The 26,832-nt window shown below is 36.9% G+C and overlaps 1 protein-coding gene across 6 annotated transcripts in view; it reads right to left on the reverse strand.

The window, feature by feature from the left end:
* Positions 1-26,832, reverse strand: part of TOPBP1 (DNA topoisomerase II binding protein 1) — a 79,724-nt gene that overhangs the window by 9,229 nt on the left and 43,663 nt on the right. For all 6 annotated transcript variants that reach the window (XM_047874770.1, XM_047874768.1, XM_047874769.1 and 3 more), the window contains 15 exons: positions 26,006-26,217; positions 24,261-24,547; positions 17,412-17,585; positions 17,212-17,327; positions 13,004-13,127; positions 12,030-12,176; positions 11,809-11,911; positions 9,685-9,877; positions 7,707-7,927; positions 6,730-6,896; positions 6,375-6,486; positions 3,055-3,218; positions 2,160-2,297; positions 512-601; positions 181-342 (listed from right to left, as the gene is read on the reverse strand). In XM_047874770.1, coding sequence (XP_047730726.1) covers positions 181-342; positions 512-601; positions 2,160-2,297; positions 3,055-3,218; positions 6,375-6,486; positions 6,730-6,896; positions 7,707-7,927; positions 9,685-9,877; positions 11,809-11,911; positions 12,030-12,176; positions 13,004-13,127; positions 17,212-17,327; positions 17,412-17,585; positions 24,261-24,547; positions 26,006-26,217 — 2,410 coding nt within the window. The remainder of the gene's footprint in view (positions 1-180; positions 343-511; positions 602-2,159; positions 2,298-3,054; positions 3,219-6,374; positions 6,487-6,729; positions 6,897-7,706; positions 7,928-9,684; positions 9,878-11,808; positions 11,912-12,029; positions 12,177-13,003; positions 13,128-17,211; positions 17,328-17,411; positions 17,586-24,260; positions 24,548-26,005; positions 26,218-26,832) is intronic.

The raw sequence follows: 26,832 nt of genomic DNA on the forward strand, positions 1-26,832 counted from the left end.
TTACATATGTGTTATTATAAAAAACAGAATGAAACAGAGAGGAACTGCATAGAGGAGAACAACAGGAGACGAATATTCTATTAATACATAAGCTAACAAGGGTTTTGTTGTGCGGTCACCTCCCTATGCATATAAGCCTGTCTCTGGGGATGAGGAGGGCAAGGACAAACTCGTACAAACCTGCGTCAGATAATCAGCAATGTAATCTGTTTTCAGGCAGTACACATTCTGGGCAGCAGCCTCTGCTATGTTAACTCCTGAGTCATCTTGTTTCAGTTTACTGAAGTCAGAGAAGAGATGTGTGGCCTCTTTAAATAGAGGTACAGAATGACCAGGTAGCACCTAAAGAAGAAATAAGCATTACAATCTATCATTGTCCCAAAGTAGTTCAACTGTATAATTTGTGCTTGAGGATTACCATCTCATAAAGTACAGAAAATCACCTGATCACAGCAATCATGGTTAGAAAATAACTTGTGTAAAAAATTTAGTAAGTTGACTCAATACAAACCTTCGCTCCTCCTGACTGAAGAAGGCGTTTGAATCCTGCTTCTCGGGACTGGTCAAGATGTAAGATGACCTTCCACCCACTAAATGCCCCCTACAAATGAAAAAATACCAGTGTTGAAATTATTTGGGAAATAAAATACAAATACATTATTTTATCTGTAAATTTAGTTTTATGTCAACAAATAACCTTTACTTCTGCCACAAGTGGTAATTGTCTTTGGTCAGAATACTTTGAAACACACAGCCAGGGTGTTGGGCACACAGTAGGCCATCAATAAATACTTGAAGATGAAGGAAAATGCTTTACTGATTAGCTAACATGAAAACAAAGCAAATTGACTTTTGTTTAGTCTTTTTTCTTATAATTAATCCAGGGTAGAATTTCATGCACAGCTTCTTTAAAGAAGCTTCCATTATATTTCTCTTGAAAATGTTTGCAAATTGGAAATACAAAATATTTAGCTAGGGAATAACAATCAACAGAAGCCAATGGAATTACCCTAAAGAAGGGAAATTAAGGCTAACAAGGGCTTGGATAAAGGAGAGAACTCAGAATACAACACAAAAGATTATCTAACTTGGGTTCCTAACCTTTTTGTAAGCCAGGACCTTTTTGACAGTTGGGTGAAACCTATGGACCTGTTCTTTAAATAATGATTTTAAAGTAACATCTTTATTGAAATGTAATTTCCATGCCACATGAACAATGTTTCAAAATATTGTTTTGTTTTTTTAAAGATTTTTAAAAAATGTTTTGAGAGAGAGGGAGGGAATATATCCCAAGCAGGTTCTGTACTGTAAGTGCAGAACCTGACATAGGACTCTATCTCACAAACTGAGATCATGACCTGAACAGAAATCAAGAGTCGGATGATTCACCGACTGAGACACACAGGCGCCCCTAAAATATTTTTAATATAAAGGATTACAAAAAAACCCCACATCTTTCAAAAAATTATCCAAATATTTACAAATTTATAACATAACAGATGTGCTTCTGCACAAAAGACCTAGTGATGGCTGAATAACTACTAAAATTTTAGAGCAGTAAAGACAGATGGTAGCTATACTTGGTGAGCACAGCATAATGTATAGTTGTCAAATCACTATGTTGCATACCTGAAGCTAATGTAACACTGTGCATCAACTACATTTCAATTAAAAAAAATGATGGGGCACCTGGGTAGTTCAGTCAGTTAAGCATCCAACTTTGGCTCAGGTCACAATCTCACAGTTTGTGGGTTCGAGCCCCATGTCGGGCTCTGTGCTGACAGCTCAGAGCCTGGAGTCTGCTTTGGATTCTGTGTCTCCCTCTGCCCCTCCCCCACTTAGATGCTGTCTCTCTCTCCCGCTGTCAAAAATAAACATTAACTTAAAAAACAGTGATGAACACAAACAGTATTTTAAGATACTTGCAATATAATGCAAAGCAAAAATATCTTGATTTTTGTTGGGGTAAAATCACTGGTACTGTTAACAGCGTTGGGATTTGTTACCCAGACTTCTATAATGAAAGGAAATGCTTTCAATTACATGTTAGTAGAAATAAAGATGTATTCTTCCGCCCCACCCAGAGTGTGTATACAGGCTTCCTGAATTCAATCTACAATTCCTGAATGCCATTCAAATAACTATATATATGTTAATACCTCAACAATGCCCGATTCTTGTCTTTGCTGGATTTTTTTTCTCCATCTCATTGCTGCAAGTGCTAGTCTTCGTTGCTGTACAGTGATTCCAGTCAAAACGTCAAGTATGGAACTACTTCCCCATTCGTAGTCTTCTTCCTAGACAATCAGTACAACACACTTTGGAGTTGTCCTACAGTATGTCCTTAAGGAGTCCATGATCTAGTAAGAGTTAAAAGCTATACACTCAATTGTTATAAATATAGAGCACAAAATAAGCATCAGTTTTTGAACAGAGAGAAGGAAATGTACATGAATTTCGATTCATATACCGGGATTTTAATTAGAAATCAGAAAAATACTGCATACGTTTCTAAGAGACACAGATAACTATACCTTAGTAATTGATAAACATAGATTATTTGGTTTCATCTACTGTAAGATGAACCTCACAGAAGGACATGTTCTCAGTGGACACATGTATTAACAGCTTGATTACCTGTCTACAGAAATCAGATCCCTAAGGGATGTTGATTGAAAACTTCAAAAAACTACATGGTAGGTATTACTGTGATGGTTAGTTAGGAACCAAAATATCTCACACAACTTAGTATTTAATGGACTGGCAGTAAAGATAAAAGCTTATAATAAGATAATCTTGAAATTTTCTAATGTTGTTCCAATAAGAAAAAAAAGGCCCACTTCCAAATTAAAATTGATATCACTAAGAGTCTGGGTTTGTGATCTCTATACATTTTTTTGTTTTGTTACTGTGGGCCTTATAAAATTGGTATAATCTAATTTGTCACATTTAGTTATTTCAATTATATGAATGGTCAGTGGAAGTACTGGAATCAATTGTTAAGAAATTTACTTTTAAAGAAACATGATTCTTCATGTTAATTTGAATACACACCGGCACGAAGTGCCCAGCAGTCCGGGATGCTTCCAGGTAGGAGCGATGAAGCACCCACTTCCCAGCTGCCAATGAAGCTAAATACTTCTCGTTTCGAAGTGGATGTCCCACAACAATGTGTGTACAACTGGGATCAAAGCACTGCTTCTCTATTACTAGTCCACCTAAAGTAGAGAAAAATGGATACTTTATTGGAATTCTTAACTTTTCCTAGGAAAAAAACATGTCAACTCTGCACAGAATTTACAAAATACACCAAATAAAAAAAAACCTTGACTGAAAATTATTTCATTTCACATATATTTTTATAAAGTAATATTTTTTATGAAACTTTAAAATATGAAAGCAAAACAGTAAAATGAACACTCACACACTGGCCACCTGGCTTCTAAAATTATCAAAATCCTGCTATGCCACTTCAGTCTACCTCCTTTCCGGCTTAACTATTTTAAAGTAAATTCCAGACACTGTGTTACTCTATCCCTGTCCAGTCAGTATGCATTTCTAAAGTACATGGCAATTTTCAGGGGTGCCTGGGTGGCTCAGTAAGCGTCAGACCTTGGCTCAGGTCATCATCTCACAGTTCGTGGGTTCGAGCCCCACATTGGACTCTGTGCAGACAGCTCAGAGCCTGGAGTCTGCTTCAGATTCTGTGTCTCCCCCTCTGCCCCTCCCCTACACCCACTCATGTGCTCGCTTGCTCTCAAAAATAAACATTAAAAAAAATTTAAAGTACATGGTAATTTTCTTATACAGCCACAATGCCATTATCAGATATAACAAAAGTTCTTTGCTATCTCAATACATTTCCTTGTTCAAACTTTCCAGTTTGTCCACACTTGGTTACAATTAAGATATAAAAAGAAACAATATAAACAGAGGCCATATACTACTGCTGGTATCTCAAGTCTCAACCACTTTTGCAGTTTCCAAGCACTGAATATGCATAACCAGGGAGACAGAAGTCAAAAAGGGGCTTCTACAGACTAAAAGCAGAAGAAAATTTTCTGTGAGTGGAAATAAGGTCAGTAGCCCAACAACATAGAAGCTTGGGAGGAAAACACACACAATAGGTAAACAGAGATGAAGCAGCAGGTGGGGGCTGACCCTCTTCTCATACAAATGTATGAAGCCTGACTTAGAGGAAAGAAGGTGGCGTAAGCATATGTAAAGCATGGCTTTTGATTTATACTTCAGAAGTGAGATTACTGGTTAGGCAGAGTTGTTTTAAGGACTTCGTGAGAATTCAACAAAACATTCAAATTCTACTCATGCTGAACTCCTTTAATTCCCACAACTCTATGAAGGTAGGTGACTATTGTTATCTGCAATCTACCCATGATGACACAGATACACAGTAACTCACCCACTATTAGAGTGACAAAAGAACAGTAAGGTGAAAATTCCACATTGTAACAGGATCTAATCCTATATAACAAATTCATGCTGTAACCCAGACAACACAATATACTGACTCATGTGTAATCAGCTGGCCACGCTTCATTTATAATATGGTCTCTCTGCATTCTAGTATCAAAAACTTACTATTCAGACTCAATTCCAGCACAGTCTGTCCTCATCTGCCTCTTTTCTCTGTCCTCTTCTAGAAAATGCTCTGCTAGTTGATACTACTCTTGTCCACAGTTTACAGAGATGGAACAAAATACAGGAGATGGACACCTGAAACAGCTTCTTTCATTTTGGGACCTCTACCTAAAGCTTAACAATTGTGACTTACAACTCTATCTGATTTAGCAAGTAACCGAGAAACTGTTCTGCATGAGTCCAGTTTCCAAGAAATACAGCTTTGCAACTGTATGACTGTATTTGACAGAAATTTTTAAAAAAATTTTTAATGTTTATTTTTCAAAGTGGGGGGGAGGGGCAGAGAGATGGGGACAGACGATCCGAAGCGGGCTCTTAGCTGATAGCTGCAAGCCTGATGTGGAGCTTAAATTCACAAATGGTGAGATCCTGACCTGAGCCAAAGTCAGACACTCAACTGACTGAGCCACCCAAGTGCCCCAGTATTTGACAGAAACCTTAAAAAAATAATGGTTTTCCACATTCTCAAAAGGACAGCACTAAATAACATTTAATACTTTCTTGATAACTCAGGGCCATTACTAAAACAACCATTTCTTCTTTTAAAAGTTTTTTTTTTAATGTTTATTTTTGAGAGAAGAGAGAAAGAGCAGGAGTGGGGGAGGGGTGGAGAGAGAGGGAGACACAGAATCTGAAGCAGGCTCCAGGCTCTGAGCTGTCAGCAGAGCCCAACATAGGGCTCAAACTCCCTAACCACGGTATCATGACCTGAGCTAAGGGTGGATGCCTAACTAACTGAGCCACCCAGGTGCCCCTAAAACAACCATTATATCTTAATGTTTTCTCAATACCAAGCTGTCAGATTAAGTTCTCTTCCTATACTTTCCCTAACCCTGTACAGCTGCTTTGTCCAACAGAGTAGGCACCAGCCACATGTGGTTATCAAACACTTGAAGCACAGCCGGTCCAAATTGAGAGGTGCTAGAAGTGTAAAATATACCTCAGATTTCAAGAACTTAGTAAGGAAAATATCATCGGTATTTTATATTGATTATGTGTTGAATATAAGATTTTGAGTTCACTAGGTTAAATAAAATATATGTTTAAAATTAATTTCACTTGTTTTTTACTTTTTAAAATGTGGCTACTGGAAAGTTTAAAATTACATATGTGGCTTATGTTCTCTTTAGGTTGGACAGTACTGCTAAAGAGCACCAGGTTACCTTCCTAGTATGCTGCTTCCAGAATGACATCAGGTGGACAGCCTGACATATATAGTGGAATGTTACAGAAGAGGTTGTTCCTCTCTGGGTATTACTCTACCTTCAACCTCAATTAAATGCAGTGTTATTTTAAACCTACAATTGCAATGATTTCACCAATGAACAAAAAGCTCAAAGCAGCACAAAACATTCTTAAATCATTTTGATGGTTGGTTTCAATCTAAATAAACTTTAAATATTTACATGCTATAACCCAGTGACTTCAGATTTATTTAGACCTTTATAAAATCAAAGTTCTAATGCTGACTCAATACATACAGCCTTAGACAAGTTACCCATCTTTTTAAATTTTATTTTGCAAGTAGGATCCACACCCAATACGGGGCTTGAACTCACAACCCCGAGATCAAGACTTGCATGCTCTACTGACTGAGCCATCCAGGCACCCCCGCTCCAATGTTTTTAATCTCAATTTCTACACCTTACAAATGATATCAACTACACTAGTTTCCAAGTAAGGTTGCATTTTTGACTTAAGTAAAATACTTGTACCTAGTTTTTCAATCAGATGACAATAATCAATACGTTCTTGAGGATTCAGAGATGACAACTGAAATATGTACTGTTTTTTTAGGTCTTCATGAGTTTCCTCTATTGTTATAGTCTGAAATGGAAGAGTTTTATTTTAGAAAAAAATTAACACTAAAAAGGTTATCATCAGCTATATGATTCTTTTTCAGGACACTTTACTTAGTCTTCCGGTTTATCAACTACAGAAACAATAATACAATGCAAAGAAATGCAGTTTTCAACATCTGTGAACTCCTGATACTGTTATCAATAAATTTTTAATGCAACACAATAGCAATATCAAAAGGGCATATCATCATACTTAGGATAAACTAACCTTTTCTCTAGGGTGTGGAGCCACTGGTGGGTTGGCCAGGGGGAAGGCAATACTGGGGGCTTGAGGTGTAGGGATCAGGTGGCTGTCTTTAACTGGTGTTTCCAGTTCTTCAGAGATTGGGTGTTTTGGGGCTTCAGTTACACACATGTTTCCGGAATCACAGACAGCTGAGGGCAATAAAATGCTGCAGTGTGATGTTACCCAAATATGACTAAGAACAAATTCAGGCAAACAGTCTCATCTGTCTTAACCAAGATGAAATTAAACACAAACTCTGGAATATACACGTAAAAGTAGCCTACCTCTAGAGCTTATAAATAAGTGCAATTAATTAGCTTTTTAAAAAGGCAAATAGGTTATCTGCGGGATTCTCCCAACCCTTTCTTTAAATACCAAGCTTTCATCAGTAAAATGGAACCCAAATTTGTAAAATGACAGCAAAAGCTACAATTGGAGAAAATCTATTTAGTGTAGAGATAGAATCATGCGATATGAGAAAAAGGGGGAGAAAAAATGACCAAAAATGAAAGATAGGAATCATTTTGTCTTCAAGGTGGAGCCCAAGGGAAAAAATAGGAGAATTCAGAAAGAAACACATACAAATTCAAAGAACAGATATAGGTACCTGCTGGCTCAATTTAGAAGATTTAAATGAAAATAAAGTAACTGGGCAAAGTCCAAACTTTAATGACACAAATGTACAAGGATGAGAAGGAGAGAAAGAACAATACTGAAAAACTATGTCTGGAAAACACTGCCCAATCTTCAATTTCCAAATTTAAGAACCAAAACATGTTATTCAATTTACTGATAAATTATCTCAATTTATAATTATTTTTTGTCTCTTACTAAAATCAAAAATATCTAGTAAGTTTTTTGTTTGCATGTGTCATTCAGAGAACCACAATGTGCTTATCTATTTTTAAGAAGTCAATGTGTACTTCATGCAAACAAATGAATAGATTTCCTCTCATTACCCTGTTCAGCAGTTTCTGCGTCATGTAAAGGCTCCTGGAAAGGAGAATCCTCCAATTTTTTAATGTCAACCTGAAGCTCAGAATACTGTGTGGGACAACTAGGCCACTGCAGATTGCTGGCAAGCCGTGCTCTCTCCTCCCTGGCTGTTGGGTCATCCCAAATGATCTGTTCATTCTGGGAGGGCTCCGTGTTGACATCAGGTACTGTTTGACGAGACTGCCTAAGGAGTAAAAGTGACAATTTTAATAAACAGATAGGCACGACAAAATCTACACTCATAAATTCCATAAGACTGCAAATTTGAGGCTCACCTTTGTATGCCCACCATCTAGCACACAGTAAGCACCTGAAAATATGGAATAAATGAACTTTGGGAAATTTTTTCTTTTAAAAATATTTCTTTCTAAAACTTACTGTTTTAGTTAGAAAACAAAATATCTATTTCGACTGAATGTCCATATATTTAAAACTTTAAAAGGGAAAGTTTACTGTCAAGAAATTGTTTTCAAAATTCTAAAATGATTGCTACATTTGAAAATGGAATTTTTCTTAATTATAAAGGCTTAGGGAAACACGGTAATGTTCAGAAAACCAGTTACTTTGCTTACCAGCAGTTGTATTTTTATCACTTGAAATAATAAGAACTATAATTACACAGGAAAGACCCTATAAAAGCTGCCTTAAAAGAAGGTGCTTTTGGCTCTTGGTAACCGAACCTCCCAGAGTCTTAGATCAGTCATATACTGAACTAGAGTGAAGCATGTTTTATGTCATAATTATAATAATTCCACTAGATGGTAAATATAATTCCAACTGTTTTCCTTCTAAATATTAAATCTTCCAATGTATGTAAATGGAATCTTAACAAAAATAATTTAGCCCAGAGAGTTCATTTGCCTCAAATACAAGGCAGATAGCCTTATTCTGAGTATACCTATTTACTCTGACTTGGCACAAGATTTAGGCTCTCTGTAATTACAAAACATCATCTGAAGTATATTAGACAAAAAGTCACGTTTACTCAGTATGCAGATATAGAATTGGCCTCATGAAATATACAGGGAGCTTAAGACAGATGCATAGTTCAATCAATCAATTCAAGATAGAAGTCCCCTAACAGTCATCATACAATTAGAGATCCTTCTATCAGGAAAAAGATGAAGTTATGCGACTGAACTTGTCATATCACACTGAGATCTGTCATCACCTTTTCTAGAAGGTAAATTTGTAAAGAGAATACAAAATGAATGTGGTTCTAAAAGAATTTAAATTTCTCTCTCTGTATTACAATGTTTAGAACGATTATTATTTAATACCAGCATGACAGAACTATCCACTGAAACCATTTCAAATGAGGCTTTTTGAGAGAGAGAGAGAGACACAGACAGAGAGAGCGAGCCACAGAGTGCAAGCAGGGGAGGGGCAGAGAGAGGGAGACACAGAATCCAAAGAAGGCTCCAGGCTCTGAGCTGTCAGCACAGAGCCTGATGCAGGGCTTGAACTCATGAGCCGTGAGATCATGACCTGAGCCAAAGTTGGATGCTTAACTGACTGAGCCACCAGGAGCCCTGGTAATAAAAAATATTAATCATGCCTCAATGTGAAGCAGTTGCTTGGTATGGAACAAACCTTTGTCTGCCTCTTACCCCAAAGTAAGAATTCTACAACTGCTTGGAACAAGAGAGGGAAGGAGGAAAAGCTAGGAAGTAATGGAAGAGAGAAAAGTCTACAACCAGTATAGTATCTGCATATAATATATGTATATAGATTGGGCTAAGTAAGGCCCAGTACTATAACCCTTTTTCCTGTTCTGTTCTTGTTATTCTAAACTTCTGCTTTGCTGGAAAAAAAAAAAAAAAAAAAAAAGCAGAATGAGGCTTAACTTATGGAACTGAGCGAGTAGAAACCCAAATAAGGAGCTACCTTTCTGTTGAGTCACCTAGTTGCTCCTGTCTGCCACCAGTGACAGGTACATACCTCAGTGCCTCCAGGACTCTACTTCGCCCACTGCGGGCAGAGCGACTGCTATCAGGGGTTGAAGAAGTGCTGTTACAACCACTTCTTGAAAGGGAAGCCCTCTGCCCTTGGGGTTTCACTATTGACGTCGCGGACATGATCTCCTGCAGCTGCTTCTGAAAGTTCTCTCTCATCTCCAATGTCTGTGTCAGAGCTTGAAACACACGCAAATACACCAATTAAGGTAAGTTTCTCTTTTTTATCACATCTCATTCACATTAACTATTTTGTCTATATTTGAACACAGATTTATTAACTTGACATTTATTGCTTACTACAGGCGACAGTAATGAACAAGACTATGAATACTGCAGAACCTTAGGCCGTCCTTACCAGAAGGACCGTATATGAAAAAATCAAAAAAGCCCTTCCAAGACATCCTGCTAAGACCTGCAGTGATTCTCCCTTTTGTAGAACTCCCTGTCTGCTTCTGACCCTCTTGTGTTATGTACTATGCTCTGAGGTGCATCCATAATTAATGTATGTGATTTCTACCCCTTGGTCCTTAAAAACAGACCACAATATATATATATCTTTGGTTTCCTTGTAAACACAGAAATAGATCCTAAATAAACATTTTTGGAATGAACTGAGTGGGACTAACTAAATAACTAAATAGGTAAGTCATAAGGAAAGCTCCAGTAGGGTAAGATGAGTAAGGAAAATAGAAAATATTAATCCATTAAAAAGAGGACATCTACAGATAGTTATTTGCTGCTGTACTCTTTGTAATAGCAAGAAATTAGAAATAGCTTGCATGCCCATAAAAGGGACTGGCTAAATGGTCATTCATATAAATGTGAAAGAAGATTCAAAATGGAAGCATTGCTAAGAGAGTCACTCAAAACAGAGTCAAAGGACAAAGGAAGTAAGGCTATGCAAAGTCTCCTGTTTCAATTCTCAGGAACACTATGAGCTTTTAACTTCTGTCAATTGCAGCTTGTCAACCACAAACTCCACCACCTCTTAGAACATATCCTTCTATTTTGGACTCAAATAAAGGTTATCATCTGTTAGCTAAATAACAATCTTGTATTAGATAGTCAATTTAAACTCTGACAGCCCCAATCATATTTCTTCCAAAGCAAGTTATATAACCTTGCTGTTTCTGCCTTTATAAGCCTGTACTCCCTGCTTGCAATGACGAGTTTCAATGGACTCTATCTCCTGGACTGCAATCCTGAAAATCCCAAATAATTGCTTTTGGTTGCTTTGTAGCCTCTTCTTGGTCAACACAATCAATACTATACAGTTACAAAAAAAAGAAAAAGAGAGACCAAAGAAGCTCCTTATGTACTAATATGAAACACTCCAAAAGTTGAACTATTAAGCAAAAAGATAAAGATGAATGTATAAAATAGCATATATAGTTATGTCCACCATTTATACACTTTTTTAAAAGTGCAGAAGGAGTGGAGCACCTGAGTGGCTTATAGTCAGTTGAGTGTCCGACTTTGGCTCATGTCATGATCTTGCGGTTTGTGAGTTGGAGCCCCACATCGGGATTGCTGCTGTCAGCTTATCAGCACAGAGCCCACTTTGGATCCTCTGTCCCCCTCTCTCTGCCCCTCGTCCACTTATGCTCTCCCAAAAAATTAATATTAAGAAAAAAGTGCAGGAGAGAACATATGTATTTATGATTGTATATGCATAACACAGCTCTAGGATACATAAGAAACTAAAAACACTGGAAGGCAGGGAGAAAGTTCATGCCTCCTTCCATACCTTTAAACCATGTGAATATATTAAAATATACCACATATACAAATAAAGCTTTTTGGAAGTTACTGAAAACTGAACTGAAGAATAAATTTTTACAAAACCACCAATTCCACCTACCTTTAACAGAATAGGGCTGTATCACACTAACTCTAAAATAACTTGTTCCACAGATTTCACAAGTTTGGACACTTATAAATCACTTAAAGCTTTGCAAATTATTACTTAATGATTGGCATATAACCTCAAATCAATCCTCAAATATATGCTTTGCTTGTATTTAGCAACACAGAAAACAAAGGAAGCATTCTGTATGAAAGATGGAGATTTGTAAAAAAATGTTTTTTGTAACTTAAAATATTTTACCTCCTTTAGAGTCATTCCTTCCATCTCCATTTGATGTTACTAATTCTTTATTACTGGTGGTCATATTGTCTATGTCATTTTCTTCTACAGGCAAATGATCTGGCTATTCAAGGAGAAGAATTATAATTTCTCAAGACAAGTCATTACATTTGGTTTCACAGCACTATAAGATTATGCATTCAGCTTAAGGAGGGGGTAAATGCGTCATCCATATCACCTACCTCATCATCCTTTGTTGCTGAATCAGCTGAGAGTAGTCGACTATTACAGAGTCTGCCATCTTGCACTGTACTGATATCCAAGCTCATTTTGGGATTATAAGTATGTGGATAAAGAGATTCAGGAAGATGCTTATACTCTTGGGCACACTGCAATACAATGGCAGGCTTTAAAACAGGGCTGAAAAACATCTTAATGAATAAATGATGTTAAGCAGAATAAGGACAACCAATCCATTATGTTCTAAGATGGCAAAAGTTTACAGAATTAAAGTTTTGAAAAGTAGGTGACACTGAAACATTCCACCATACAAACGAAAAATTATTCTCACTGTTTACTGTCATATACACTAAAGAACAAAACATATTTCATTCCTGTGCTTTTGCCAAGGTATCAATCCTATTCCTGGGAATACCCAGAAACAGAGAAAAATTCTAGAAAACACAGTTCTAAACTGCACTGGTGTGCCAAATTAATTCGCCTTAAATTTTTAGAACATTTGATTTCACATCATTTTTATTAGCGACAAGAATCAGAGAAGTCAGAAAGAGTATCCATTAAAGACTTGTTAAGTATGGGGTTGCCTTGTGGCTCAGTTGGTTAAGCATCTGACTTCACCTCAGTTCATGGGTTTGAGTCCTCCCACATCGGGCTCTGTGCTGACGGCTCAGAGTCTGGAGCCTGCTTCAGATTCTGTGTCTCCCTCTCTTTCTGCCCCTCCCCTGTTCATGCTCTCTCACTCTCTCTCTCAAAAATAAATAAATGCTAAAAAGAAAAAAAAAAAAAAAAAAAAAAAGAAAAGACTTGTTTAAGTATTTAGGGACTCAAGATCTAAAGTTTTTAATGCCAAAGAAATGAAATGTGCACTGTTAACTAAGGTTATCAAACTTGTTTACATATATGGAAACTAGCTTATGTCTGGAAATGTTTATATACATTCTCATTTAATAGAAAAGGAAAAAAAAGTATTGCTTACTTCTAAAAGCCAGTGCTCTGAAACAATGTGTACTCCTTTTTCTTTTACAGATTTATATTCTCGGTTAGTGCCATTTGGTCGGCCTTGATAAATGAAATGAGTCACCGTTTCATCAAAACTCCATCTGAAACAACCAAATTTTAACAAATAACTAAGAGAAATAGCTAAATAAATTTAAGACGATCATTACTCTCTATGAATATATTTACCTTCAAAAAACTTCTAAGATCTGGAGTAAACATGGACATTAAATGACAAGCTTTTTTTGGGGGGTTGGGGGGGTCAAATTTTACACACACTAGGTATGTAAATACAGAGAGATACCAGGAAAGATAGTCTTTAAAAGTATTACTTCCTTCTTTATACTTTTCCGAATCGTTTAAATTTTCTTTTTACAGTGAGTATCACTTTATAGTAACAATAAAGGTATTTTCAAATCAATAAAATAGGCAAAACATCCAATCTGTCCTCTGGTTGTTGGAGGTCACTGGTCACTGTACATTTGCTCTATGCCCTGTAATAAACTATGTACTTGAAACAACATTATCTCAGCCATTCCTTGCAACAATCCTAACACGCTGGTATTATTATATATTATTATATTAAAACTGTACAGATAAGAAAACTAAAGGACACAATTAAGTAACATGTTTTAGGATATTCAGTAAGTGGTAGTTTTGACTTCAAAACCCATATTAACTAATACATAATGCTACAATCTCCTGACTCTTCCCACGTAACAGTTTCCTGATCTAGGAAAGTAATCTAAAAATTGTAAAATATGTGCCATCCTTCAAAAGATCAAGTAAAAGCCAAAGAGAAAGTAAAATATTTCTGCATAAAATCACCAAAGTTAAATAGAGTTTTCTCTTTATGGACACTTAACATACTTTCCATTTCCTAACTAAGAAATATCCCTGGTTAAGCATCTGACTCTTGATTTTAGCCCAGGTCATGATCCCACAGTTGTGACAGCTCCATGAACAAGCAGCCTGCTTGGGATTCTCGGTCTCTCCCTCCCCTGCTTGCGCCACACTCTCTCTCATGTGTGTGCCCTCTCCCAAAGTAAGCAAACATTTAAAAAAATATATCTTTAGGGTTTTTAAATAGTCAAATTAATTAAGGCATATTTCCTTCTAAATTATATTATAAACATCTCTATTTCTTACTCTATTGTGTTTCCTTAAAAATAATAGTAAAGAACACCTTGCCTAATTTAGTTGTTAGTCTTTCTTTTTTTAAGTAGGCTTTATGCCCAGTGAGAGGCAGAGAGAAAAGAGAGGGAGAGAGAATCCCAAGCAGGCTGTGTGCTGTCAGTGAGATAAAGACCTGAGCTGAGATCAAGAGTTGGACAATTAACTGACTGAGCCACCCAGGCACCGCGAGTTGTTAGTCTTTCTAATGGTTGTTCCTATTTCTGATGTTAAGGAAAATAATACAAATGTAAATAAATCATAAAAATAATTTTAAAAATAGAAGAATGTTTTTGCCTGAGTCATCTTGCTTCATTACTCACTGTGATAATATAGAAACTATGGGTTTTAGTCCTCAGAGATCCTTCAAGGACAGACTCTCAATGGTTATAAATGGTTTAGACCAGGGATTAGAAAACTTTCTTTCTTTTTTTTTTTTTTTTAAAAGTAGGCTTAACACCCAGCATGGAGCCCAACACGGGGCTTCAACTCACAACCCTGAGATCAAGACCAGAGCTGAGATCAAGAGTCAGACACAACAGACTGAGCCACCCAGGTGCCCCAAAAAGTTTTTCTTAAAAGGCCAGATGATAATTATTTTAGGCTTTGCAGCGAAAATCTCTTTTTCCAACTACTCAACTCTTGCCTTGTATGAAAGCAGCCACAGATAATAGGTAAACTAATAGGCACGCTGTGTTCCACCCTCTGGTCTAGATCAGTGCTTTCAGCAAAATTGTTACTTTACAAGCTATTGTGTAGATTTGTAAGAGTGATTTTGGTTGTTACAATAATGTGTTTATATGATGGAGGGTGCTACTGGCATTCAGTAAAGTCGAGGGATGCTAGAAATCCTGAAGTATAGTTATATATACAATTATCCCATGTCTTACATGATTTTCTAATGTCTTGACACAAATTCACAGATGTAAAAAAAAAAAAAGTTTGTTTATAATTAGATGAGTCTAGAAGCCTGTTTTACTTACAAGCCCAAGTGTTTTGTTTTTGCATTTTTAATATACACTAATATACCAAACATCCAACTAAGTAATTGATGGAGGACTGTACTTTGATTAATTTGTAACTTTGCCAAACTGTGAACAACTCTTGGTAAAGTCTTGTTACCAACAGAAATGGTGCTCATGGTATCAGAGTCTCTACATTGGTTTCAGCCTTGTGGCTATAGCGTTTGAAGTGATTTTACATATGTATGCAAACATAAGAATACTCTGTTTTCTTCTAGTGTCATCAGGCACAGGCATTTACATATTAAATATATATCCTATGATTACGTGCCTTCTGATGACTTTTAGTTTTTAAAATTACAAAAGTAGTTGGGGCACCTGGCGCTCAGTTGGTTAAGTGTCTGACTTTGGCTCAGGTCATGATCTCACAGTTTGTGGGTTTGAGCCCTGCGTTGGGCTCTGTGCTAACAGTTCAGAACCTGGAGCCTGCTTCGGATTCTGTCTCCCTCTCTCTGTGCTCCTCCCCTGTTCACGCTCTCTCTCTCTCTCTCTCAAAAAATAAACATAAAAAAATAAAATTACAAAAGCAGTTAAGTTATATTTGTGAAATCCATTTAGTAGAGGTAATGCTATGACATGCTGAGGAGATCTGGTCTAGATGTTTAAACTGTAGGAAGTGGTAGGTAGTGTCATGACCTCTTCAGGATGTTCTGTTCTAGCTTATGGATGGGAACTTCTAGGACAGTTTTATTTGAGAACGGATCAAGTATTGTAAACTCTACATGTTAAAGTGTTCTTCCCTCTCTTTTATCACCAAGTCTGAGAAATCTTTCAGGAATAGATTTAATGCAAACTTTAAATCAGTTATATCTTTTTTAGGAATTTCAGCAATAGATTCTATTTTTCACACTGAGAGGACTGGCATTTTAAGTCTTATTAAAACACAAGTCCTATAGGTTCCTTCTACATCTTATATCAAGTCCACATCCAAAGAGAATAAAGAAAGCATTCAATTTTGACAAATATATACACCCTCATAGGACTTTTGTGAGAATGAAATGAGACAAAGCTTGGCTCATGCTAAGAACTCAGCAATTGGTAAAAGGTAAGATGAATACTGTAACATGTAATTATACAGTCGTTAAGATTATATAGTAACATATGAAACAGGTAATATAAATAATAATTACAAGTAAACAGCTTTTCTTTTCTACAACAGATACATTAAATACATTAAGATGCTTATAACTATCCCAGATACTTTTTATTTTTATATTCTCCCAATCTAATCTATCAGAAAACTAACTAAAACAAGACTTACCAAAGGGAAGATGAAGCCAAACATATTTCTCCAACTGTCTATTACTTGAAGAGCCAATCATTATGCTGCCACAAACGGTTGGATACAAGTGATCAAGAAAGCTAGCACTGCAGACAGTGGAGTACGATCAACCCAGGACTGCCTGGCATAGGCCAGGGCCTCTCAATCCCTGGCACACGCACCATCTGTGCTAGAAACCTGTCTCTAGCCTGGCTGTCAGGAGGAGGGGCAGATCTGATAACCCAGGTCTCCAAAGTAGTAACAATGAACAGAAATCAAAACATCCTTAAAAAAAGACCACTTCAATTCAGGAGTGTAGCAATACTTTAGCACTACTCACAGGGCTCTACTCTGAAAATCACTACTAAAAATATGCTTAATCTCAGACCTCATCTCATTAACTGTATTATTAGATTATAAACTCCTTAAAGACAAGGATTATAGACTGTATTCATAATTCATGGAACCCAAGTTTCCAGAATAGTGAGTGGCACAAAATAGGTTCTCAAATATTTGTGCATTACACCCTATGAAATATACATATCAAAGTGAATTGATATGGAAGAGGGTACTTTTCAAGGATGTAGTAAATTAAAAATCAACTGGAGACTGTAGACAATACAATACAGGAAAAGGCAAAATAAATGTTCCTTTGTGGATGCTCACAATAACTTTAGGTTTTCCTATAAATTTAGACAATAACAGTACCAAACAGAAAGATGTGTCAACTACCTGTAATCTGCTCCTAGAGAGGCTGCAATCCCATTCAGCTCACTCTGCTTCTTACTGAGTTTCTTACTAACACATACCACTACCTTGTGAAGTGGCTTTGGAGCTTCTTCCTGTTCCTGGAAAGAAAATAAAACTGATCAACTATTATTATTTGAAATATTTTACATACAACTTGCTTTTACTAAGAAATCTAATTCTACCTTCTTGGACTGGGCATCCTTCAGCTGAGGGCTGGCAGAAAGAGCAACAGCATTTCGGGAGCTGTTTGCCACAGCAAGTTTCAAGTTTCTGACAATGACTTCTGAAAGTGGTGTACTCAGTTTCCTTTTCTGTTGGCTGGGACCTCCTGGAGTTTCCAAGGCTGCAAGTGCATCCTAGATGTATGGTGAGGGAGAGGGAAAGAAAAGTTAAGAGGAAGAGGACACAAGGAGACAAGGGAAGAGATAAAAGAAGAGGAATGTAAACAGTACAGGGAAAGGGAAACAGGAGAGGTAAAGAGAGGAGAGAGAGGAGAATCCTCAAAATTAACTGGATTACAGCTTTAGCCTCCTCCAGTTTTCCTCCAAACAACAAAAAGAATGAAGTATTATCTGCATCTGAACACAATAAAGAAAAATAATTTTGTACTGTCCAGCAAATGGGTTCAAAGAGACAAACACACTTACATTTTCAGCTGTGCTACCCATGTTCGGCCAAATCTTAGATTAGGAGGTGCAGTTAAAATTAACGACACCTTGGGGTGCCTGGGTGGCTCAGTCGGTTAAGCGTCCGACTTCGGCCCGGGTCACGATCTCTCGGTCCGTGAGTTCGAGCCCCGCGTCAGGCTCTGTGCTGACTGCTCAGAGCCTGGAGCCTGTTTCAGATTCTGTGTCTCCCTCTCTCTCTGCCCCTCCCCCGTTCATGCTCTGTCTCTCTCTGTCTCAAAAATAAATAAACGTTAAAAAAAAAAAAATTAACGACACCAAAAACCAAAATGAACAAACAAAAATCATGGAAGGAAACGGATAAACAAGGATGGATATAACCAAGATGTGAACTATAAGGTTAATAAGTCAGACTGAGCTGAGAATTGTGAAAAATCCTCAAAGGAACAAAATATATTCCTGTTCCCAAGCCACCCACAGTTCCCTCATGGGAAGGGGCCCATGCTGCTGCCCCTCTTTCCCATCTGTATAGTATTCCATGCAGACAGCTGACTGACTGTATTTAGCACTGCTCTCCTGATGAATATTTAGATTAACAATCTTCTGCCAGAATAATGATGCAATGAACAACCTTGCACACACACCATTTTTCCCATGTAAGAGTAAAGGGAAACATTTAAGCAAAATTTATATAACAATGTTGACATTCTCATGAGCCTTGAAGCATATTTCCCAACATGCTTGACAGCACAGTGGGTAATCAGATTTTTCTTTTTTGCCCATCTGATAGGTTAAAAAAATTTAATTTCCCACCCTATTATACCAAATGATATTAAACATCTTTATGCATGTATATTTCTATTGAAGTTTTTGTGACAGCTATCTCTTCCTAGCTCTTGCCCATTTTTCCTATTGGTTTGTCTTTTTTTTTTATTCTCTTGCCTAAATATTTGCATAAATTTATATGTATACATACCCACTGAGATATACATATATTTGTTTCCAATTTGTTGTCAAATTTTTGCCATGGAGAATTTTGAAATACTTTTATTGCACATTTGTAAAATCTGCAGTTGAATGTGGAGAATTTCTTTTAATGCTGTCAGATTCATATGAATTCTTTACTTTAAAAAGAATTTTTTTTTTTTTACATTTATGTATTTCTGAGAGACAGAGAGAGACAGAGCACAAGTGGAGGAGGGGCAGAGAGAGGAAACACAGAATCCAAAGCAGGCTCCAGTCTCTGAGCTGTCAGCACAGAGCCCCACGTGGGGCTCGAACTCACAAACCGTGAGATCATGACCTTAGCTGAAGTCGAACACTTAACCAAATGAGCCACCCCAGAATCCTTTACTTTCTTAAGGGTATATGTTATAGTTAGAAAAGACTTCCTAATGGTGGGATTACTGAAAAACAAACTGACTCTCTCGAGGTCTGTTCTATAATTTTTATGCCTTCACTTTGTGTATGTAAATAATATCTAATCCTCTGAAATTTATTCTGATGTAAGGGGTAAGGGTTAAGTTCTCATCCCAAGTGTATTCTCAGATGTTAACCAGTTGGCTGATTTGAATGCCCCCTTTATCATATAATACATTCTCCTAACTATGGGTGTAATCCTGTGTATTGGGTACTCATGTGATAACACACTCCTTCAATTGCTGCAACTTCATACGATGTATGAATAACTATTAGGGCTAGTGCTTACCCTCAGTTATTCTTTAGATTCTTAATACTCTTTTTGCTTGCATTTTTAATAAGATTTATATTATATTTATAGATCTTTACAATGTTTAATCTTTTCTGTGAGAACATGGTAAGGCTTTCTATTTGCTAAAAATTTTTAAAGGTTTCTATATAGCATTTAAAGGATTTTTCATACAAAAAAAAAAAAATCAGAACCTCCCATACCACATCTACCTTTTTTCTGCACCTGTGCCATTAACACTGCTTGCTTTCTGGTACTTCCTAGCACGTACCAGCTCAGAGATGTGGCTTTCGCAATTCTCCCGTTTTGTCTGCATCATCAACTGGATCTACTAGATTGGCCATATTGGCACACAGTTATTTTTTCGATCTTGCAAACAAAACAACCTTCTTTTAACCCTACTCTGCCCTACAGCAACCATCCCATTTCTTGGTTCCCCTTTCCAGGGTGAGATTCCTCAAATGCATAGTTTATATCCAATGTCTCCAAACTTCTGCATTCCTGTATGAATCTACACTGGCTTGCACTTACACCACGTCATCAAAACTCTTCCTGTTAAGATCACCACTGACCTCCATAATGCTAAATCCAATGGCCAATTTTTGATTCTTACCTCTCTTGACTTTCAGCAGCATCTGAATAGTTAACCCCTACTTCCTCAAATACTTTCTTATGTGGCCTCTAAGACAATCTCCAGGCTTTCTCTCCCCTCACTGGTGGCTCCTTCTCCAGTCACCCCTGCTGTTTCATCCTCTAAATGTGAACCCCTGAGAGTATTCCTGGACTTTTTTTCTTCTCCTGCTCTCTTGGCATCTAAGTTTTATATGGCTTTAAATATTACCTACAAACCTCAACTCCCAAATTTCTTTCTCTAGTCCAGATCATTACCCAAACTTCAAGCTCTACATGTAACTGCCTATTTGACAACAGTACTTGGATATCTAACAGGCATCGCTAACATTATGTGTCCAAAATACAAACTCTTGATCTGAGGCCCTGATCCCAATCCATTCCATTCAACTCAGCTGACTGGCATCTCCATTCTTCTTATCTCTCAGACCAAACATTTGGAGAAGGATCCGAATTCCAAACATTTAAAAACCTGCTATGTTCTAGGGAAAACTGATGGAAAATGATCAGTATTCTAGATATATCCTTGTAAAAGAAAACTCCACATGGCCTTCAGGCACAAAAGATGGAGTAACTTACAAAAAAAATGTAGACTGACATCAGAATTTTCAAAAACAATATACACAAAGAAAAGCAGCAGAGCAGCATTTTCAGGAAACTCACGAAAACAAAAATGCAAACCAAGAACACTACAACCTGTCGAATAATCAAAGCCTTGGTAAAGGTTCTGAATGTGCACAACTCAGGAACTACTGCACACATGTGACCTTCCTGAGTATTCTATTAGAGGATGAATTTCATCCTACCAAAAGATGACAGAAAGCCTTTCACGTATTTGATTGTAGGGTTAAGATTAAAACAAGGGTGAGGGCCATGGGTTGAAAAACTATATAAACATTTTATTTCCTGACAAAGTAGAAAAACATAATTAAAAACAGTGGAAGAGAGAAAATGGAGAAACAGAATAAGATCATTGACTGCAACAGATGCAATAAGTAGGGGTCAAAACATAATTTAAAACTGACAAAAGGTTAAGTAAGAAGGGGGCTTAAGGGCCCCATAAGAATAAAACTAACAAATCCTTTCCTAAATATGAAAAGGAAAAAAAAAAAATCCCAAAACAGAGGACACAATATGTGAAGAAACACACAGTATACACACATATGTGATATAAAATAATTACAACATATGACAGAATTGAGACCAAATATAAATCATATTAAATGTGAAAGGGCTTAGGTCCCTCAGTTGAAAGAGAATAATTTTCAAAATGGCTCATAAAGCAAAACTCAGTTCTATGCTTAATTCTACATTTAAAACACAGCAATCCAAAAAGGCCAAAATAAAGGAACGCACAGATTTATAAGGCAAAGAAAATAAAACAGCAGGGATTGAAATCCTGATACCAAAGTAGACTTCACAAGCCAAAAAGTGTTAAATGAGACAAAGGACACATTCCAAGTTACACCAACAGTTACAAATATCTATGTACTAATTAACATAGCAATCACCTATCTAAAACAAAACCACATGTGATGCAAGAAAAAAAAAGAAACACACCATATTAGGAAACCTGAAAATACCACTTATGAGATGGGTTAAATGAACAAAATCTAGGAGGGACTATAATAAAGGATCTAACTAAACAACATAATCAGTAAAGTCTGATCTTCAGGGGTGTGTGTTTGTGTATATGTATGTGTGTGTATACATATGTATGTGTGTGTGTATACGTGTGTGTGTGTGTGTGTGTGTGTGTGTGTGTGTAGCAAAAACTATCCCTGATAGAGAATATATCTTCTCACAAAATGTTCTCAAAAATCAAGAAATGTTATTATATACTGGTATGACAGGGAAATAAACACTCTGATCACTATGTAATAAGAAATTAAAAACACAGTCTTTCCATCTGGAAAGTAATGAAAACTCCATTTCTGAACAATTGGTATATGAGTATTCCTTCTAGTATTTTCATTTTGCAACTTTCTGTAAGTTAGAAATTATTTCCAAGTGAAAAGTTAGAAAAACCTCAACTTATAATTCCTTGCTGGCAAGGATGGGGAATGCTGGGTGCTTCATACATTACTAGTAGGAGTATAAACTGGTATACCACTTTGACAGTTTGTCAGTCTCCCCTCAAGTTGAAATATGACCCAGCAATTTCACTTTTAGGCATATATCAAAAAGAAATGCATGCACACATATTCCAAGAGACATGCATAAGAATGTCCACATTATGTAACACCAAAAATCTAGCAGCCACCTAAATGCTCACCAACAGTGGAATGGATATGTAAATTGTGGCATGTCCATATAATGGAATGTTACACACCTATGAAATCAATGAACTGCAGTTACAGGGAAATGGACACAGCTTTCAAGTGAAGGCTCAAGGAAAAAAATTACTCAAAAGAATACATATTATAATTCGACATATTTAAGAGTCAAAAACGAGCATAACAAAGCTACAGTGTTAGAAGTAAGGAGAAAACAGTAAGGAGGAGCAGCATGAGGAAGGTTCTATGGCATTGGCAGTGATCTCTTTCTGAACATATACAGTGGCCTCCCAGCTGTTAACTCTGACTTCATTTAGCAGATTTGTTGTACTTTTCTGATGTATATCAATTAAAAGTTAAGTTTATATAGGAGATTTTTAAAATGTGAGGCCTAACATATGTCCAATTTTGTAATTATTCCATGGGCTCTTCTGTTTTCAGAGCAAAAATTTCAATATACCATGCTACATCAATGTGAAGAACCACTGATTTTAAGATGAAGCACTATTTTATCACCAAAAACCACCAAACCTCCCCCCGGCCCCAAAAAAGAGAAAAACACTGCTAAATAAACTATGACTCTAAACAATAAAACCTTTGAGTGTGTTTTGTACCTTTCTGAAAGGTATCTAAAGAAGAACCGTCTCAATGACTGGGAATATTTCTTCTATTGTCTTGCCTACTAATAACATTTCATTTACTATTCAAAGAATCTGTGAGCTATAAGACCTGAGAGACCATCTAAATATACCTCATGATTTTATAGATGGGGATGATGGAGCCTAAAGAGGTTGAAAGAAGTAGGAAACAAAGCAGAGGCCTGATTCTAGATCAAACCAGTGGTTTTCCTCTATTTCTTAAGGCATAACAAGCAGTGCTAATCACAGTACAAAATGTTACTTTAGAAGAGATCTCAGGAAAGGTTTTGCTTGGTGAAAATTGTCCAAATATCAATGCATATTTATTTTCTGAAGATGAACAACCTGTAAGCTTTATAAACCTACTCCAAAACGCACCAGTAAAAATTATTAGAATGTTGTTTCTTAATACCCTATCAGCAAACTCTAATATATGAGTAATAACTATACTTGTGCAAAGGTTCATAGATAAAAAGTAAAAAATCATAAACAACGATTGGAATAGCCGCTTGAAAGGCCAACAGCTGTTAAAGGAACAACAAAGAAAATCATCTTTGGGGAATAAAAGGAAACCAATTATTGTCAAATGAGCTCTTGATTTGTGCATGAATTTTTTTTAGAAAGGGTGTCATACTCCAAGTGCTCAGGAGATCAAACAAAGAAGCAGATTTAACTCATCTTTTCAAGGGAAAGGACTTCAAAATAAGGTGATAATAGACACATTCTCAGAAAGCAAGCACCAAGTGCACTGCTAGAATTGAAACATCAGTAGCAATGTGTTTATAGGATTTATAAAATTATTTCATCACACCATTTCATTTGATCCTATGATAAATCTGTGAGCTTTCAGGGCAAGTGATATTCTCTTTGTACAAAAGAAAAAAACCTATGCTTGGATATGCCAAATGATCTGTCTAGAGTCACACTGTTCATGACAGATCTAGGACTTGAACCCAGTCCTGATTTTACACCATTTTATCTCCAGTTGTTATCTCAACCCTGAGTATACGGTGGGACTCAATAACATGAATCTACCTTCCAATATCTCTACAAAACTTACTACTACAAACTTTAGAGGTGATGCAGAATTTGGAGCTTTAACTTTATACACTACGAAATTGTTAACTCCAGGACCATTTTCTATGAACGTTACCTTCACATCAAAGGAAGGCTTGAAGAGTTTGTCTTTGGACAGAAATTTTGATGGTGTATCCAGATGCAAGGAGGGTTCCTTCTGAAGCGGCTGTCCTACTGGTGGGGACACAGACACTTGTTTGGTGTGTTGGGAGATCACGGCATGGAAAGCTTTACTCTGAAAGCTGTTCATATCTAAAGGTGTAACGGCTGTTTTCCTGTGAGTGTCCAGGTGTGTGACAGGATGCTCTGCAGTATCTGGGCTTACGTTCACCCTGTTTGTTATTTCAGTTTCCAAACCTTGTTCTAGAGATTTAAAATGAAAAGAAACAAATGTGAGCCACTAATGTAATCACCTGTCTCTAAAGAGACATACCTGAAGTGATCTTTTATACCTTGTTAGTTTTCACATGAATTCTCAAGTATACTTTAAACCACAGTTATATATACCCACCTTTTAAACGTTTATTTTTAGAGAAAAATAAAGTGTGAGGGGGGGAAGGGGCAGAGAGACAGGGAGAGAGGGAGGGGCAGAGAGTGCTGAGCCCGACATGGGGCTTGAATGCGCAAACTGTGCGATCATGGCCTGAGCTGAAGCTGGACGCTTAACAGACTGAACCATCCAAGTGCCCCATATGCCCACTTTTCAAAAACAAAACAAAACAAAACAAAATGATGTATTAAAATCTATGTTGAATTAGACAAAGCACATCAGCTGAAACAATTAATGAAATTTTCTATTTCATCTTGTTTAACTTGAAATATTCTCAATGAAGCTCACAATTTGCCAAAAATTATCTAAGTGTCATCTTAAGTCAATGGCAGAGTTGAAAAAAAAAAAAAAAATCCCAATTATGTGTACTCTGAGTTAACAAATACAGTGGAGTTTTTGGAAAGTCCTTAGTGAAATCTTAATATGTCCTAAACATCACTTTGCCTCAGTTGTAAAATTTCCAGTCTGTCTGGGTAAGTAATGGCTCTGAGAGCTAATCCCAAGATACTGATTTGACCCTGAAGTTTGCACAGAGATGCCATCACCTTAGAAGAGAAGCTACCGTGTCTTTCCATCCACTTATCTTTTTTCAATATTTAACAAAAACAATTAGATGGCTAGGCCATGCCAGCCCAGTGCTAGCCAAGGAAAAATATATAATGCACAAGACATGCATATTTTTTGCCCTTTCAGAGCTTATAATGAGTGGGAAGACACAAAAGCAAACTAGAATTAGGATATTGGGATCAGAAGTATAAAAGGCATAATGAAGGGAGTTTTGGCCAAAGGCTGTACTTGGTGGATTAAGGAAGGTTTCCCAGGGAAAGTGACATTCCAGCTGAGAACTGAAAGATAAGGATGAAGAGGTAAGCACGAAGTAGGCTAGAGAAAAGATGTAAAAGTCCGAAGAGGAGAGGAAGGGAGAGCACATGAATTATAGTCAGTGTGAGCCACAGAAGGAACAGTAAATGGGATCCGAGCCCACATCTTAAGGCTTCAAACGTTGAGACCCTAGATTGCTAGAAGGTTGTTTTGTATCTTCCAGCTTTCAGACAGTACCTACAGTGGAGAGCAGATACAAATTAAACATCTGTGCTATGAACATGTTTATTTTGCCACCCAATAAGGAATGTCCAACATCACATGCACTACACGCGATGTGAAAAGCAAAACTCAATGAACTTTCCTAAAAACAAGCTTTGGCACATTCATATTCCAGGAACCATCCAATTGTAAATATACATACAAAAGAACAAAATAAAAGTACTAACCTTCTTTAGTTGACTTTTCAATCAGAAAATGGCTTTCACTTGCTCTCTTTCCCGTTCTAGCAGTCTCCAATAGCCATGATATGTTGACTGCCGGTAAATTCCACTTCTTGGCAGCTTCGTATTTAGAACCACTTGGTTCCTTCAATACAAGATGTGTACTGGCAAACATGCCTTTCTTTGCATTGGATTTGCGAACAAAGTATTCTTGAACGCTGAAAAGTATATTTAAATAAAAGCAAATGGTCATATATACAACTAGTGTGCAAACTAAGAAGAAAGTTTCTAATACAACTGTTGTTAGCGTTCTAAGATCATACTTGCTGATTAAAATTTGATACACTTAAGAATCCTCTTACAAATGCTTACTCCAAGGTAAAAATGCATTGCTACAATAAAACTTTTTATAACAACATTAGCAAATTAGACTTTCAAGAACTAACCAGGAAAATTACCTCCTTAGTCTCACCTACCCACCTTGGCCTTTCTTCCCAAAAGGAGGCATGGAACTAGGGAGCATAGAAAGGTTATGAATAACAGTTGGATGCTTAACTGACTGCTCATCTTTCTAGCTCACTATGTCTTCCCAAAGCATCTTCACACATAATCTCATTTGATACCCTTTTTAAAAAAAATGTTTATTTATTTTGGGGCGGGATAGGGCACAGAGAGAGAGAGGTAAAGAGAGAATCCCAAGCAGGCTCCATGCCCAGCACAGAGACCAATGTGGGGCTCCATCTCACAACTTTCCTGCTTCTAACCTTTTCTAATGAAATTAAGAATGTTTGCTTATTGGGGCGCCTGGGTGGCGCAGTCGGTTAAGCGTCCGA

Source organism: Prionailurus viverrinus, chromosome C2 (assembly GCF_022837055.1).
Source record: "Prionailurus viverrinus isolate Anna chromosome C2, UM_Priviv_1.0, whole genome shotgun sequence".
NCBI lineage: Eukaryota > Metazoa > Chordata > Mammalia > Carnivora > Felidae > Prionailurus > Prionailurus viverrinus.